Source organism: Haliotis rufescens, unplaced genomic scaffold (assembly GCF_023055435.1).
Source record: "Haliotis rufescens isolate VD_foot unplaced genomic scaffold, xgHalRufe1.0.p SCAF_46, whole genome shotgun sequence".
NCBI lineage: Eukaryota > Metazoa > Mollusca > Gastropoda > Lepetellida > Haliotidae > Haliotis > Haliotis rufescens.
This window is the reverse complement of record NW_025964179.1, coordinates 3,278,936-3,297,969: the sequence shown is the minus strand read 5'-3', so window position 1 is coordinate 3,297,969 and position 19,034 is coordinate 3,278,936. Positions and strand designations below refer to the sequence as shown.

Here is a 19,034-nt window from a genome sequence, read left to right as displayed (position 1 = left end):
GCATAAATCCGCTATGTAGATGTACCGTATTTCCTCTATTAGACGCCCGGGCTTCTATTTATTTCGGACAAGCCTTTGACCCGGCGTCAATTAGAGGCCCGGCTTCTATTAATACCCCCATTTCACTATGACCATGAATGTCCCGAATCGTCACGAAATGGAAGAGAAAGGGAGTCCTCATTATGTAATTTAGGTCCCAAAAAGGGATCATTAATTGTATCAATTGATCGACCCGGCGTCTATTAGAGGCTCGGCTTCTATTTTTTGCACTGAACAATTGACCCGGAGTCTATTAGAGGAAATACGGTATACATTATGCGCACCAGTGTTTACAGGTATCCTTCAATAAACACATAAAATATTGAAGTCAGTTCTAAATAATAGATGGATAACTGAGGACGAAGGAAGCGGAACTGAAGCAGCATCACCGAGCTTAACCACTACACTTGTGGGATGACATTAAGAATTGATGAAATGAAAGCATTATCAAAGACAAAAGTAGCTGGGATCAGTGAAGTAAATTTATTGAAAATGAAAATTTATAACAAATGTATGGCTTCACAGACTGCTGTGTGCACAACAAACCACTTGTCGTGACAAAGGCAGTGTGATGCCGTTTAATAAATACTGGGGTACGAGAGAAAGTCAAGTCTAGATTTTTCACCACAACAAGGTAGAATTTGAATTTATAACTTAAACTTATAAAATGATTCTTTTTATAAGAAAACCTGTTTTCTTCTCAAGTAAACACCAGTGCACTTTTTATCTTCAAAGAAAATGAGATTTTTTGGCTTTGCCCTCTTGTTAATAAATCCCCATATCATTGATACATGACTGATATATAGGAACATGAACATTTACTTTTGCCTCTGAGTATGTGTTATTTATCTGTCTGTCCAATTTACTGAGAAATACCTGTAGGGAATGATAAACTCCCACCAGAACAAAAAAGTATACTTGATCCAATATTTCCATAAATAAAATAAATAACCAGTTTTACTTGCAACGCCGGAGGTGTTCTCTGCATCACAAACACACATGCCACAAGGAACAGGTGCCCCTTCGGAACACTCGCTGCTTCTACTGACAGACATCAGTCGTAACTATCTGGCACATTCATATAATTTAGGTCACATGTACAAAATTGTTTCAACCAAACTTGGTCCACACATGACAGTCACACTATGACCATATATATGTCAACAGATGCAACCATGACCTGTATAGTCAGTGTGTGATATTGTGACCATATATGGCCAATTAATATCATCATGATAACATCCGGTCAACATGAGCCATTATGGATATTTTCTTTCATGACCAAATATGGACAAGATATATCCACCATAACCATATATGGTCAAGATATATCCACCATAACCATATATAGTCAACCTATTGCCATGACGACCAAGTACTGATAGAACAAACAATGGAAACAAGACCTAGAGAAAAATTAAAATAGCCAAGTCTAGATTGCCTTAGGCCTGAAATTAAGGATCCATTTGGATTTTATCTTATATTTTGTAGAAATAGATTTTTTAAACAAGAGAACTATTTCTGGGTCTAAATGTCAGTCCAACTCCCAGTACTGTTTTGGTAATGTGGTAACATTCCTAAATAACATCTCTCCGCCTTATTTTGACATAAGTGTTCGTACAGAATAAAAGCAAGCTTTCTTTCATGTTCCTTTATTTTCTTCCATCAGTATATATGACAAAAATGTTCATCATTGCCATATAAGGTCAGAACATGCCATGATCACCATATATGGTCACTGTGACCATATATGGCCAGGCTGTACATCCCGGTCATATATGGTCAACAAGACTTGTCATGGTATACAAGCAATGAATGCCATCCAGTTGAGACAAGCAATACTCCCACAGTGACATAAGTCTCACATCAACATATGGCAAGCAATATATTTATCCAATACCAACAGACTGTTTCATGACCAAATATGGCAGCACCACAGAGGGGGCCATAGTTAAAAGTTATGTAACCATAGCAACAACATCCAGCTTTGTACATGCAGATTTCTTTAGTTTTGGCACCATCCTTCCCTGATAGACTCGCATTAATAATGATGGCTGTTGGAACAAGAACCACCACGTTCCCAAGTATACTACTCAAACCAAGTTAAGGACCATCGCTTCTTTCCAATTGCTATAGCGTCATGTCAGATTAGCTACAGTAATATGAAGGAATTGGGTGATCCTTAACATTTGTGAGTAGTATAGGAGTATACACAAAAGACCCTACATGTACCTGGGCATAGCAGGGTATCCAAGCACTAAGGCTTTCTAAACTCCTAGCTCAGCAGATACCAGTATCTGGTACATAGCTCACTTGAGTAAACTCCAGGTACCATGGTACATAGGTCAGTTGACACCATTGTACCAGGTACGTAGTTCACTTGAGTATACCCCATGTACCATGGTACATAGCTCAGTTGACACCATTGTACCAGGTACCAAGGTACACAAAAGGACCCAGGCAGCAAGCACGCACAGTAGCAGTGCCTGTGCCAATGAGATTCCAACAGCATCAGTAACTCCAACAACAGGTAACATCTGAGTATCCTTCAATCACAACAGTGGTCCTACCTCCAGCACTGGAGGCTGCAATGAATACTGATTCTCCCTGCCTCACAGCAACGGGTATAACCAACAAGTCCATTCATTTGATAAATGCTATATCATACATTTGGCATCTCCAGCGACATTCTTTGGAACTGACCTTCTCCCTGGGAAACTTGTGATTGTGAACAATGCTGACAGAGCGAAGTCTTAATTGGTCATTACTTAGTATACTTGGCATATTTTAAAATCAATTTGAGGGTCCTGATATAGTGGTTCACAAGTCAGTAGTCAGTAAAATTGGGTTAGTGACTTTGGTTTACACCGCTTTCAACATTATTCCAGTTACGTCACAGTGAGTCAGCTTAATGTGGGAGGAAAGCCAGAAGTGATGCAGGTCTCAGACGTTTACCACTTTGGTGCAACCCACGAGCACAGATATGGTGCTGACAAACCTAGAAACATGATCAGGGCGAACCAGGATTCAAACCCACTAGCTTAACTTCCCCTTCGAAGGTATTTTTCAATCAATAAAGTTCAACAAACTTGTTAGGGAAACTGTATTAATCTATTAACTAATGTCTGAAATCATGGGTCTGAAATACATAAGAATATTTTCTAATAATATGCTCTTAATGATTAAGGACTTGGGGACCCTATCACATACCTGAATTAACAATGGAACGGATACTCTATCAGACGAGGCAGTTTCCCCCAGTACATCAGTAAACATTAGCTAAACTCACCCAGAAACAGTCAGCCCCACCTATTGCATTAACTCAAACTTAATGATCCAGTCTCGTCTCAATTTCACACAGGTCTCTCATTACCACGATCTCAAAAAAATCAGATCTCAGTTGTAGCTAACGAGATTGTCATGACAGTACATGAGAAAGGCTACAGCCAACGCGTCCTTTTCCTTCTCCAATGATAATGTTCAGGATGACTCACATCCCAACATCTTCGACTCCCAGCACGGTTGCCTGAATTAGTAAGAATGCCCACTCGTCTGAATTCAGAGAATTTCACTTTCTCTGAGATAAGTATTTTTAAAATCCAGACGACTTAACCTTATTTCCATTTGAAAAAATGTGGTTAGTGTACATTGTCATGACCTGGATGCACTTATTAACTACTGTGACGATTTCATACTTTACTGTAGAGACATAGGACCAGGCGTTTTCTACTTTTTGGATTACGGACCCACAGACTAATTTTTGAGAAAATGAAAAAAAGAAAAAAAAAAAAGATTTCCTTTACTAGCAAAGAGATACATAATCGATCTTTGTTGATCTCGAAGCCGAACATGAATAGCCTCCCTTGACAATTGTCTGTGTTGTAAGTGGTAGAATTTTTATTGTTACAAGGGGCTTCATCATCACAAATGGCGGTCTTTTGAGCACAGAATATGTTCATAAAGTATGCCAGAGCCATTCTGCATTAAAAAAAAATGCATCTGGCTTTTTTTTTTCCCCCTCCTCCAACCCTGGACTTTGGGTTGAAAAATCCGTAATCCTAAAAATAGAAATCACTCACCGTCACTTTACAGTGTTTCATAAAAGGATAGTTAATGGTATTCAACTTCTGAAAACATTTCAACCATAAGATAATTAAGATAATTAAGAATGAATTAATATATTTCCCTCAATTTCTAACGTACATCGACATTCCATTGACGACGTTATACAGTGCTATGACGTCTCAACACAAAGTTACAGTGAAGGGACCTTAGCTTACTAAACAGTCCTCATCTCATTTCCCTTGGCTGTAAGCAGTTCACAACCTGTTGTAAAGTAACAATTAACTCACAGCTTGTGTGATGTATAACACCCTGTCCTTGATGATTTGAGGTTTAGTCCATTACTCTTGCCTGCATTGCTTTACCTTGTCGATAGATTGAACTGATATGTGTCGCAAAAGGACGAGTTGGGCAGTGAATTGAATACAGATTTCTCCAGTGTCAAATATTGGTCCCTGTGACCAACCAGTGAACCTAACTAAAGCTTGATGATCATTATACCATATACGGTTCAAACAAATACTTAACCACATACACACATCTTGTTCAGCTAAAATTAATTTCTGAAATAGGTAGAACTCCTACATATTAAAATATTGTTAAATCTAAACTTTGACCAGGGTCTGATATCAAACCTCTAATTCCATCGGAGGGAAAGCAGTAAAAGTGTGGGATGGGAAGTTGTACGTAACGCTAGACTTCACACCATACATGATGTACAGGTGATGTTAAGATCCAACATGCTTAAAACATGTAAAATGGTTGAGATAGTTATAAAATATATCATGGCCACAACAAATTAATCAACTGCTTGTCAAATAATTGGTCAAAAGTAGAAGAGGATGACAAAAGATGTTTTAAAAATTCTGATGTCTTATTTATTTATTTTTGTGATAATCTACGATCCTAAAAGTAGTGAAAATCAAATCTTTATTTCTGGCGGACACCAAAATTGGGCTTACATCATAGTAACCATAAGAGGAATCAAACCAGACCTTCTGCTTAAAGAGCAAACCCACCTTACCCACAAGGCTACATCATGAACAGAAGTTATATAGAGGAGAGCCTATCATGTTCATAGATTAAGGTATGGTAGCCCTCCTTCACAGAGGTGTTCATGGATTAAGGTATGGTAGCCCTCCTTCACAGAGGCGTTCATAGATTAAGGTATGGTAGCCCTCCTTCACAGAGGCGTTCATAGATTAAGGTATGGTAGCCCTCCTTCACAGAGGCGTTCATAGATTAAGGCATGGTAGCCCTCCTTCACAGAGGTGTTCATAGATTAAGGTATGGTAGCCCTCCTTCACAGAGGCGTTCATAGATTAAGGTATGGTAGCCCTCCTTCACAGAGGCGTTCATAGATTAAGGGATGGTAGGCAAACTGGGAAAAAATTCTTATAGAATTCAAAATTTGGATTTTCTTAAACTAAGTGGTATCTAACATTGCATTCAGTGCCATAGTGAACAAGTAAGCATCTAAATCTCTTTGACTCTCTTTCATGGTCAAGGTTATCAGGATCTCACCTCAGTGAATTCATAACACGACATGGGGAATGTTAATTCCAATGTAGGATTTGTACTGAGTTGTACTGACAGTTGTACCGACAGTTGTACCGACAGTTGTACCGGCAGTTGTACCGACAGTTGTACGGACAGTTGTACGGACAGTTGTACCGACAGTTGTACGGACAGTTGTACCGACAGTTGTACCGACAGTTGTACTGACAGTTGTACCGACAGTTGTACTGACAGTTGTACCGACAGTTGTACTGACAGTTGCTGCAGGCTTGGGGCTGAGTATCGGCCTGATCAGCAGCAGTAAACATTTCCCTCACTATTTAAAGATCATCGTTTTATTCTAACACAAGTATATTATTCAAACAAACAATTGATCAATTAGTTGTTGGCAGAGTAAGCCACCATACATCTACAATAAAGTGAAAATATTGCCGCAGTCAGCAATATTTCAGCCATATCACAGCAATTGATTACAGGGAGTAAGAGATGTTATGAACGTTATCATACTAGAAAGTTTGGTTTCACACAGACGTACGTCCAATGTCACTCTCACACAGCACTCATCACTGATCCTTCTACTTCAAGTAGCCAGTTTGGTTTCACACAGACGTACGTCCAATGTCTCTCTCACACAGCACTCATCACTGATCCTACTACTTCAAGTAGCCCACCAGCCTTGTCACGTTCGTCTACATCACTCTACTCCTACACACTAAAATCTCACTCCCATACCCATCAGTAAGAATCAGTGTAAAATCCATGGAAACTATCCAGAGTTCCATCAATAAACATGGAATTGAAAATAGTGTAGTGACATTTGAAGATGCATGACGATTTTCATTCTCAAAATAAATTATATACAGCTATGACAATGAAACCCTTTGTCTGGTACATGAGGATGACATGATTATTGATGACTGGAACATTGTGCCGCTGTAACCTCATCACATACTCCCTAATCCATACGACTCTCATCCTCACCGCCATCTTTAGGCATATAGACATCTTGAAAATCACTGCATGAAAATATGACGATAATACACAATGTTGGTGTGCTGATTTCAATAGTGACCAGGGCCCACTTGCACAAAGCGATCTAAGCGCTAAGATGATGGTAACTCTCATAGGCTTACAATAGTCATAGCGCTAAGATGGCTTTGTGCAAGTGGGCCCAGGAGTTATATATACTACTCAAAAGAAGTAACAGAGCACCCTAATATTTCATATGACATGACATGATTAACTATAGTCATATGAAAAGAATCAGGTCTTTTGTAACTTCCTTTGAGTAGTGTCAATACCGTAAGTACCGTATTAGCCGTATTAAGCGCCCTGCTCCCCCCTCTGACAAACTTCTGGATCAAAATACAAGAAGTCTTCATAACCTGCCCCTACTAAGACCAAACATTTACATAACAATAACTATAATTGAGAATGTTTACGTTAGATCGTTTGAACTAAGTTTGTTGAGTACAACACAATTTCTGGAGACAAAGTTAGCTTGCTTTTAATAAGTGGACCCATTTGTCAATTTTATAAGCGCCTGGGCACTTATTACGGCAAATACAGTCAACTGAAATTCCATGCCTGTTTCTAATAATTCACATAATCTTGAAAAAAAAAAAACCACTTCAAGGATAGAAAAAACTCTTTAGAATGTGAAATAACCACTGATGAACACATTTGTTGTCATGACGATAATTGATCTGGTTGGAACACATGTATTAGAGCTCTGTTTTCAAGGTGTTTGATTGACCGTGTCTACCACATTCCGGTCAGTTCCAAATGCCTACAAAGCTGAAACAACAACCAGCACTATCACTGGTGTTATATTATAAACTGGTGTTAAATCATAACAGGATATTTGCATATAGTTTTTAAAAATGTCAGAAAGAGTTCACTTTCCTCATATTCTTTACAAAACATTACATTAAATATGGTAATTATCGAGCTGACATCTTGCAGCCAATCATCAGCCCTAAACCAAGTCCTTCTCATGGTCCAACCATGAATCCAGCGTTATTCCATAGTAAATACACGTCATTTCATCCATGGCATGCAAGAGAAATATGTCACCCATTGCCATGGAGACTTGATTCTAAAAGAAGGTCCAAAATCTCCATCACTGCCTCAGTCATCCAATCACAGCACCTGTATCATTGCACAAATGGGGGATAAGCTCCATGGGAAGTTGCCCAATCCTGGCTTCCGTTGTGTCCAGTGTGTGGCACGTACTGATGTGTTCTGGGGCCCTGTTGTAACAAGGGATGTTGGGGCTCATTGGACTTCCAGGACACAGCTTCAAGTCTTGTCCTTCGGTTTCCCATCCGGGACTCGATGACAGCCCCCATGAGTCTGGAGAGGGAGAGGGAGAGGATACGGTAAACCGGTTGCCATGGGAACCGATGATGATGATGCTAATGACTGACTAATGGTGAAGCCAGGCTGTGGTTTTTGATCCTGTGAACAGAAAACAAGATTCTTATTGAGTCGACGGAATAAAATATGTATGATCATATATAGATCATATGATCCTTATAGATCCAGTATAAAGACAGTGTAAGGATCTATAACGAAACATGGCTATTACAGTATAATAAAGAAGTTGTAATCCATAAATGTTTTGTCAAGACTTATTTCCAATTGTCTATAACATCTTACCACTGCTGGCCAAATAAGTGAGTGAGTGAGTGAGTGAGTGTGGTTTTACGCCGCTTTTAGCAATATTCCAGCAATATCACGGCAGGGGACACCAGAAATGGGCTTCACACATTGTAACCATGTCGGGAATTGAACCTGGGTCTTCGGCGTGACGAGCGAACGCTTTAACCACTAGGCTACCTGACCGCTCCACTGACCAAATAAAGACTAAGGTGTGACGAAAACAACAAAATAACAACAGACTCCGAGTCATTGACATTTTGTGCAACCTCACTGTGCACCAGGGAAATCCCATCCCTTGATTTTTCTACTGAAGAACCAGTGTGTAAGTGGTAGAACCAAAGTAATGTACACAAGATAGTCCTATTTTCAGGGCTATTTGGGCTAGCAGGCTTGTGATACATCCATTTCTGGATCCTGTTCCTCACTATTGTCTTAGAATGTCACTGCCTTGAGCACGTAAACAGTGAGTGAGTGAGTAAGTATGGTTTTACGCCGCTTTTAGCAATATTCCAGCAATATCACGGCGGGGTCACCAGAAATGGGCTTCACAATTTGTACCCATGTCGGGAATCGAACCCAGGTCTTCAGTGTGACAAGCGAAGGCTTTAACCACTAGGCTACCCGACCGCCCCTATGACTCATGGAAGTCCTAAGAGCTATACTCATGAAGGTGGCCCGTGAAGATCTGTGTAGTGGTCTGCAGCAACCCATGCTTGCCATAAGAAGCGACTATGTAAGGGGCGACTAACGGGATCGGGTGGTCAAGCTTGCTGACTCGGTTGATGCATGTCATCGTATCCCTATCGTGGAGATCGATGCTCATGATGTCAATCACTAGATTGTCTGGTTCAGACACGATTATTTACAGACTGCTGTCATATAGCTTGAATATTGCTGAGTGCAGCATTAAACAACAAACAAACAAACAAAACTCATGAACGTGCCTCATGAACATTGTGCACACTTTGCCATTGCGAGATGTTAAAGCAGTATGTACAGCAGATAGCTGTACAGCTGTGGTACATATTGCAGGAGAAATATTGCTGATTTTGTGATGCCATCTGAGGCATCATTCGTACAAACACTTGCTGGGTTCCTCAGACGAGTGACGAGCGAACGCTTTAACCACTAGGCTACCCGACCGCCCAGAGCACGTAAACACTAGGAGAGAGTAGTGGCATCATAATGTTGATACATGGTTGTATAAAATGGTGGTCACAACTGGGGAATGTTGAAGGCAGCTGGTTAGTGAGGGAAGGCTGGTTTCTATACTTAGGTCTTGTCTTCAATATGCTAGGTATTCACAGGGGTATAAAAGTAAAAAACCATGTGCGTACTGTGTGAAGCCAAATGGATTTACACAAAGTGTGTACACCAATTTTTACATATATCTCCATAAATGTAAAACGTAAGTCAATTCTTATCAATAAATATGTAATAAATATGACAATAACTTCACAGACTGCTTATTTAATCAATAACACAGGGTAGACAGCAACATGAAATCAGTGACATCATTCAGCGCAATGAAGCCACCCCCATTCTATTATTAGCCATTCAGATTGGTTGGTTGGTTTGTTGCTTAATGCCGCACTCAGCATTATAACAGCTATATGACCGCGGTCTGTAAATAATCGAGTCTGAGCCAGACAATCCAGTGATTGATATCATGAGCATCGATCCACGCAATTGGGGTCGATGACATGCATCAACCAAGTCAGCTAGCCTGACCACCGGATCCCGTCAGTCTCCTCTTACAACAAGCATAGTTGCCTTTTACGGCAAGCATGGGTTGCTGACGACCTATTCTACCCCAGATCTAGCCAATCAGGAAACAATAAATCTGTTAGTGGGCTTGGCTTTGTTTATTGATAGAAACATAAACACCAAAATAATTGCAAGGTTATCCAATCAAATGCCAAGGAATCACTTGAACTTGTTTTTCAATGAACATGGTCTAATTCAAGAAATGTTGCAGTTTGAAGGAAGCGGTCAGTGTGTGTTGCTGACCTGAGAGGTAGAGGGCAGCTGTTGGCCTGGTTGTGACCGGTCAGGGAGGGTCTTCACTGTCACCCCTGACCCTGCAACTAGTGGAGACACACACTCTGTCAACAAAACAAAGCATGTTTTAGGGACATAGACTTGTTAATCTGTGGTAATTGTGCTAACTGTAAGAATGTATACTGCCCCGGTCGGACAATGATGACAATGCCAACAGGTCAAAATACAGCAAAGTTATTCCCCATTGGTGGCACTGGTTTGGCAAGCCAAAGATGACCTCTGGTCCCAGGTATTGTCTGGTGTCTCATTACAGAATAAATGTTACTGTAAGCCACAGTCAGCAATATTCCAGCAATATCATCATGATCATGGCAACTTTAGTTTCAATAAAATCGTGTCATTTACTCGGATTCCTCTCTGAGTGAGATCTGAGTTTAATGAGATTGTGGCGACTTGACAAGCCAGTGACTAAATGCATGGTCAGCCATCTATACCATGGCACAGTTAAGTCTGATCCTCCCTCAGGGCAAGCATGGGATACTGTCAGATAGGTGGACTGTCCACTACAACTGACAACAGAGATTGGGGGTCTCGTCATAGTTACTACACGAGAACTGATCACAGGAACTGGGGGCGTCGTCATAGTTACCACACGAGAACTGATCACAGGAACTGGGGGCTCCGTCATAGTTACTACACGAGAACTGATCACAGGAACTGGAGGCGCCCTCATAGTTACTACACGAGAACTGATCACAGGAACTGGGGGCATCGTCATAGTTACTACATGAGAACTGATCACAGGAACTGGGGGCGTCGTCATAGTTACTACATGAGAACTGATCACAGGAACTGGGGGCGTCATCATAGTTACTACACGAAAACTGATCACAGGAACTGGGGGTGCCGTTATAGTTACTACACAAGAACTGATCACAGGAACTGGGGGCGTCGTCATAGTTACCACACGAGAACTGATCACAGGAACTGGGGGCGTTGTCATAGTTACTACATGAGAACCCATCACAGGAACTGGGGGCGTTGTCATAGTTACTACATGAGAACTGATCACAGGAACTGAGGCCGTCGTCCCAGTTACAACACATGTACTGACCACAGGGGCTGGGGGCGTCGTCGGAGTTGGATGGTGTGATGGGGTTGATGATGGGAGGAGCTGGACTCTGGCAGGACGAGTGGTCCACCGGGGACTGGGCCACCTGTAACCAAACACTGCACATGTCAACATTCACACAAATATACTCATATCTGGCTCTTACACTGATAAATATTCACCTGCACCCTGGCATTTTTGTTTTGTTCTGAAGCAGTACAATAAGTACAGAATTATCCAGGGTCAAGCCATTAAATGGCAGCCTGTAAATAATACGAGTCCAAACCGATTGTGACCAATGATCCATGACATCAGGGTGCGATGACATGCATCCAACCACGTCCCCGAGCCTGACACCTGTATACATTGTCTCTTCTTAATGACCAGCATAGGTTGCTGGGAATGGACCTACTTCAAACAGGAAACCCCATAGAGCATCCTTAAATAATATGATTTTTGTTGTCTTTTGTTTATAGTGGACTCAGCAATAAGCCAGCTAGATTCTGGACCAAACAATCCAAAGATTGTCATCATGAACATCGATCTACACAACTGGGATACAATGACATGAACCTTGGACCAGAAAATCCAATGACTGACGAAATGAGCATTGATCTACGCAATTGGGATACGATGACATGTATCAACCAAGTCAGCTAGCCTGACCACCCGATCCCGTCAGTTGCCCCTCACAAGTATGGGTTGCTGAAGACCCATTCCAACCCGGATCTTCACGGGGTTTATTCCTTTGACATAAGGTACATCAACCTGAGTCCCCCACCTGTGACTTGATGTCGGGAGGTGAGTCTGGTGGTGAATGCGACATGGAGTTGTTGTTGACGGTGTTGAAGGGGAGGGAGAGCCTGGCGTTGATGGTGAGCAGCTGGTTCCGCCTCTCCGTCAGGGACTTCACATACTCCTCCAGCCGCGTGTTCTCAGTCTTCAGCTGGTGCAGGCAGTTCAGCAGCGACGCTACTAGAATGAGAGAAGTAGAAAGTATATCATCGAAAGTAGACATGCGGAAACACGACTTAACATTGTGACAGTATTCTGCCGTGAAACATCTTCAACATAGTTTCAACAGTATTTTAGTCGTGTCATCTTATTGTAGGCAAAGTCCAAAGTGATACAAAAGTTAAGCATTTTTCATAATGGCGAGTGAGTGAGTGAGTGAGCAAATCTGGAACCTCCAACCCTACAACTTTTTTCTTGTTTTTCTCAAGACCATAGCGGTACCATATGTTATGCCTCAATTTGTTGCACTTGAAAGAACTAACCAGTCATTATCTTCATTATGGTGACGTTAATTGCCATTGACAGTCACACTGCAATTTACCATATTGCAAAGAAAAGAAAAATTTAATAAAAAACAACAACTCCCACCCTGTCTTTGGCCTTGAACCGTGTCTGGTTCTACAGGATGTTGTTTGTTTGTTGTGTAATACCACACTCAGCAAAATACCAGCTATGCGACCGCGGTCTGTAAATAATCGAGTCTGGACCAGACAATCCAGTGATTGACATCATGAGCATCGATCTCCACAATTGGGATACGATGACATGCATCAACCAAGTCAACAAGTCTGACCAACCAATTCCGTTTGTTCCCTCTTATGACAAGCATAGGTTGCCTAAGACCTATTCTACCCCGGAATCTTCACGGGACCTATTCTTACCCGTATCTTCATGGCGGGAAATAAGCATGCGTTGCTGAAGACCTATTCTAACTCGTATCTTCATGGCAGGAAATAAGCATAGTTGCCTCTTATGATAAGCAGGGGTCTCTGACGACGTACTCTAACTTGGATCTTCACAGGTTGAGATAAGCATAGTCGCCTCTTACTACAAGCATAGTCGCCTCTAACAAAAGGGATGGGTTGCTGAAGACCTATTCTAACCCATATCTTCATTGCTGGAAATAAGCATAGTCGCCTCTTAAGACAAGCATAGTCGCCTCAAGCATGGGTTGCTGACGACCTACTCTATTGCGGATCTCTACGTGATGTACTGACTGTCAAAGTGCTGGCTCTGCTCCATGAGGAACTGTGACCCCTGCTCCCACTGTCTCTCCAGCAACTGCTCCATCGACGTCGGGAATCTGGAGGAGGAGGCATCATGGCATAGAATCACAAACTTACTCAAAGTGACATTATTAAAAGAATTTGTTCCTAAGCCACATTCAACAATAACAAGAGTTTGCCACTAACGTGGCTATATCCTCCGCCCCTGTTGCAGAATTTATGACATAATTAAATCTAAACAAACCCTAACCTTTTTTAACCGAGGTGGAACTTGTCATGGAAATTGTAAAAAAAAGAAGAGTTTGGAACCTAAGTCCATCTTGCTGCCATGGAAACGTAAAAATATAAAAATTTCTAAAATTTCTAAATAGCAAAAGGCACCAGATCAGCATGTACCTGACAAACCTGCAAAGTTTGATGAAAAAATATTGAACGGTTTATGAGTAATGCTCCGGAAACGAAACGTGACGGACGGACGGAGCCCGTTTCTATATCCCCCGCCAACTTTGTTTTGTGTATGTTTTGTGTATGATGTGTACTGTACTGCTGTGCAGGAGAGTACGCAGTAGACAATGAGTTTAAAGCACTAAATATGGTACTTCAAACTTAAAACAGTTAACCATATTGTCCTCAGGCAGTGTTCGAAATAAGTGCCTGCCCGTAGGCCCATAGCAGGCAGTCATGTTCGGCCCGTAGGCCCATAGCAGGCAGACATGCTCGGCCTGTAGGCCCATAGCAGGCAGACATGTTCGGCCCGTAGGCCCATAGCAGGGAGACATGTTCGGCCCGTAGGCCCATTGCAGGCACAGGGTTCCCCCTAGACTCCAATATCTGAGAGTCACCTTGACTCAGCCTAGGAAATGTTTTATTGTATGATTAATGAAATTTAAAGTGTTCACTGTTAATGTTACACTTAAAGTTAAGTATCTTTTAAATATTATGTCTTTAGTTTAAGTTAACAAGTGCTAATTAATGTTCTCAGCTGATTGTACTTCAGAGGATAAAGGATATATGAATGAAAAACAAAGTTTGTTGGTTTTATTTTTTCACCATCTTTAATTACTTCACAGCTCATGAAACAATTTACAGTGACACTAATACAGGATGAATAAATAACATCAGTCTCAACTGTGAGACATAATTTTGAATCATGGATGGATATTAAAATACATTTCATGTCAGATTATAATTTAATACCACTAACTCATTTACATCTTTTATCTAGTTATCTTGTTTTATCTATCAACAGTGAAGTTGAACTGAAGAATTGTAAACACTCGTAACATTTTCTGGTTGAATACAGTTTATTAGCAACAACAAACGCGCCCTAAGCTTTACATTTTGTATATACCATATTTATTTGTGTATAATACACACTCGTGTATAATACGCACCCCTAATTATGGGCAATTAAATCCTGAAAAAAATGTCTTTCATGTATAATACGCAGAGACTTTTCTTCAGTCTCATTTCAGGCTGTCTTGATCCGTCATCGGAAATAGCATAACAAATCCGAACTGAATTACGCAAGTTGTTACACTATCTGGTAATAAAAATGTGTTCTCTGTATATCTGACCTTATGTTTGTCATCTATTTTATTAATTTTATTTAAAATTTCATTCAATAATGTTTACCTAAATTTCGGCAAAAACATGTGTCCCTCCGATACTTACAACTTCCGTTTACCCCGTTCCTTAGGTTCCTCTTAACTACATACCGTGACCGCGCCAAATCACATTATTCACTGCAACAATTATAATATTTTCTTCTGTTTCATTTTTTACGAGTCTACACATCTAGATAAACATATATCATGGTTAACTTTTAGTGAGAAAATATGCCAAAACGTGAAAAACTTTGTCCATTTGCGAAGTTTTCCTTTGTTTACATCACGTGCTGTCATTGAAGCCACACGGAGTGTGAGAGTTACGTTCACTTTGATGAATAAATATATTTTGTCGTGTACCTCACAGTCGCACAGTTTTAGAAGCATATCTATATGATTATGCAAAACAATATGCAAAGCCCCCGGCTGTTCTGATTTTAGTGTTTGTTTTAAAACGAGTGAAAAGTCTGGTCTTGTGACAGGCTATGCAAATTAGCCCGTGGCAGTGGTGTTATGCGAAGTTATGTTACTTCTAAAAACGACGATTAATTAAAAACTAGCAGTATATTTTAAGATGTTTGCATATATTGTCTTCGGAAAATGGTCATAAATTAAGTTCAGGTGAGTAGTTTCATTGCAAAGCTGGTAAACAACAACATAGATATTTTGAAATTGCGTCAGTCATTTATTTCTGGACATATTTTTCCTTAATTGTGAGTCATAAACGCAAGAATCCTGCGTCAGGGGAAACCCTGCAGGCAGACATCCTGGGCCTGTAGGCCCATTGCAGGCAGATGTGTTGGGCCAGTAGGCCCATGGCAGACAGACGTGTTGGGCCAGTAGGCCCATGGCAGGCAGACGTGTTGGGCCAGTAGGCCCATGGCAGGCAGACGTGTTGGGCCAGTAGGCCCATGGCAGGCAGACGTGTTGGGCCAGTAGGCCCATGGCAGGCAGACGTGTTGGGCCTGTAGGCCCATGGCAGGCAGACGTGTTGGGGCCAGTAGGCCCATGGCAGGCAGACGTGTTGGGCCAGTAGGCCCATGGCAGGCAGACGTGTTGGGCCAGTAGGCCCATGGCAGGCAGACGTGTTGGGCCTGTAGGCCCATGGCAGGCAGACGTGTTGGGCCAGTAGGCCCATGGCAGGCAGACGTGTTGGGCCTGTAGGCCCATGGCAGGCAGACGTGTTGGGCCAGAAGGCCCATGGCAGGCAGATGTGTTGGGGCCAGTAGGCCCATGGCAGACAGACGTGTTGGGCCAGTAGGCCCATGGCAGACAGACATGTTGGGCCAGTAGGCCCATGGCAGGCAGACGTGTTGGGCCTGTAGGCCCATGGCAGGCAGACGTGTTGGGCCTGTAGGCCCATGGCAGGCAGACGTGTTGGGCCAGAAGGCCCATGGCAGGCAGACGTGTTGGGCCCGTAGGCCCATGGCAGGCAGACGTGTTGGGCCAGTAGGCCCATGGCAGACAGACGTGTTGGGCCTGTAGGCCCATGGCAGGCAGACGTGTTGGGCCCGTAGGCCCATGGCAGGCAGACGTGTTGGGCCTGTAGGCCCATGGCAGGCAGATGTGTTGGGCCTGTAGGCCCATGGCAGGCAGACGTGTTGGACCCGTAGTTTCAAATTTGTATTGGTCCTTATGGTCTGCAGTCAATTTATGTCTGGAATAATTTTTCTCAATAAGCTGCAGTTTGTTAACGAGGGCCTGACAAATTTAGTGCTTTAACTGATTTAGTGCTTTAAAATGCAGTATTGTGATTGTTTTGAATAGATATTGTTATGAGTGTTTGAGTTAAATTGATGAATGTCTGATCAAAAGTTGATACCATCATTTTCAAATCCAACTGCTCTTTGATTCCGGAACAATCTCTGATTCAGCTGAGGGTCCTACACAATAGACAGCATCAGTCTTTACCCGCCCTTTTGACAGGTGACTCAAGTCCCAGACTAGGTTAACCTGGAACTCTCAGTTTGTTTCTTTGTTTGTTTGTTGTTTAACGCTGCACTCAGCAATATTCCAGCTATATGATGGCAGTCTGTAAATAATTGAGCCTGGACCAGACAATCCAGTGATTGATATCATGAGCAACTATCTCCACAATTGGGACATGATGACATGCATCAACCAAGTCAGCAAGCCTGTCCAACCGATCCTGTTAGTCACCTATTACAACAATCAGTCACCTTTTGCGGCAAGCACAGAGTCAACTGAAAGCAAGCAATGGCCGCCATGAAACTCACCCTCCTGGCCCTTCTCCACACCTTGACAAGGAGGGGAACATTTTGGGGGGACACAGGTAACCATTGACTGGGTCCTTGTCCGCATCCCCTCCTCCCCGGCTGGAGTCACATGCAGATGAGCTTCTTCCATCAAAACCTGCCAAGAACGACATCCCCATCAGTGATACAACAAAACTGATTACGCACCAAATTCACTTTGTGGATTAGTCCTGTTACTTGCTCACACATATCTGACATAAAATATCAAACAGTTATGAAATATATGATGACATTAAAAATGTGTGTCATATGATATTATCATTAAAAGGTTGTTTGCTGTTTTATGCTGCTAAAAATAAACAAATTGAAACATTGGGAGTGATAATAAGTGCTTAAGGCAAGGTCTCCAGATATTTAATATAGGAAATATTGATGTGTGGGATGATCTCCTAGTGTGGGATGATCTCCTAGTGTGGTGTGACCTAGTGTGATGTCAAGATGTGACATGATCTCCCAGTGTGATCTCCCAATGTTACCTCCTAATGTGACATGATCTCCCAGTGACACGATATCCCAGTGTGACTCAAACTCCCAGTGTGACACAAACACCCAGTGCGACACGTTCTCCCAGTGTGACACAATATCCCAGTGTGACACAAACTCCCAGTGAAACACGTTCTCCCAGTGTGACACTTTCTCCTAGTGTGACATGATCTCCCAGTGTGACATGATCCAGACTCACCTGACTGTCCGAACCTGGGTAGTGACACCGGGCCTGGAGCACTGAGACTCTGGAAGTAGGGAGATCCACCAAACACACTGTTACAGAAGCTGTTTTGCCTGCAACACACAGATACCAATGCTATACACACATCTCCCCTGTACACATCTTTCCTACACACATCTTCCCTGTACACATATCATCCCTGTACACACATCTTCCCTGTACACACATCTTCCCTGTAAACACATCATCCCTGTACACACATCTTCCCTGTACACACATCATCCCTGTACACACATCATCCCTTACACACATCTTCCCTGTACACACATCATCCCTGTACACACATCTTCCCTGTACACACATCTTCCCTGTACACACATCATCCCTTACACACATCTTCCCTGTACACACATCATCCCTTACACACATCTTCCCTGTAAACACATCATCCCTGTACACACATCATCCCTGTACACACATCTTCCCTGTACACACATCATCCCTTACACACATCTTCCCTGTACACACATCATCCCTGTACACACATCTTCCCTGTACACATCTTCCCTGTACACACATCATCCCTGTAAACACATCATCCCTTACACACATCTTCCCTGTACACACATCATCCCTGTAAACACATCATCCCTTACACACATCTTCCCTGTACACACATCATCCCTGTACACACATCATCCCTGTACACACATCTTCCCTGTACACACATCATCCCTGTACACACATCATCCCTGTACACACATCATCCCTGTACACACATCATCCCTGTACACACATCTTCCCTGTACACACATCTTCCCTGTACACACATCATCCCTGTACACACATCTTCCCTGTACACATCTTCCCTGTACACACATCATCCCTGTAAACACATCATCCCTTACACACATCTTCCCTGTACACACATCATCCCTGTAAACACATCATCCCTTACACACATCTTCCCTGTACACACATCATCCCTGTACACACATCATCCCTGTACACACATCTTCCCTGTACACATCTTCCCTGTACACACATCATCCCTTACACACATCTTCC

General features: G+C 42.2%; 1 protein-coding gene across 4 annotated transcripts in view; it reads right to left on the bottom strand.

Moving 5' to 3' along the window:
* Window positions 1-203: 203 nt before the first annotated feature.
* LOC124119324 (protein AF-10-like) overlaps window positions 204-19,034 on the bottom strand; it is a 41,129-nt gene continuing 22,298 nt past the window's right edge. For 3 of the 4 annotated variants that reach the window (XM_048383201.1, XM_048383204.1, XM_048383203.1), the window contains exons 10-16: window positions 17,982-18,079; window positions 17,261-17,396; window positions 13,408-13,493; window positions 12,177-12,370; window positions 11,399-11,501; window positions 10,294-10,388; window positions 204-8,079 (exon numbers count right to left, since the gene is read on the bottom strand). In XM_048383201.1, coding sequence (XP_048239158.1) covers window positions 7,921-8,079; window positions 10,294-10,388; window positions 11,399-11,501; window positions 12,177-12,370; window positions 13,408-13,493; window positions 17,261-17,396; window positions 17,982-18,079 — 871 coding nt within the window. In that variant the 3' untranslated portion in view covers window positions 204-7,920. The remainder of the gene's footprint in view (window positions 8,080-10,293; window positions 10,389-11,398; window positions 11,502-12,176; window positions 12,371-13,407; window positions 13,494-17,260; window positions 17,397-17,981; window positions 18,080-19,034) is intronic. The other variant, XM_048383202.1, reaches the window with a different exon arrangement.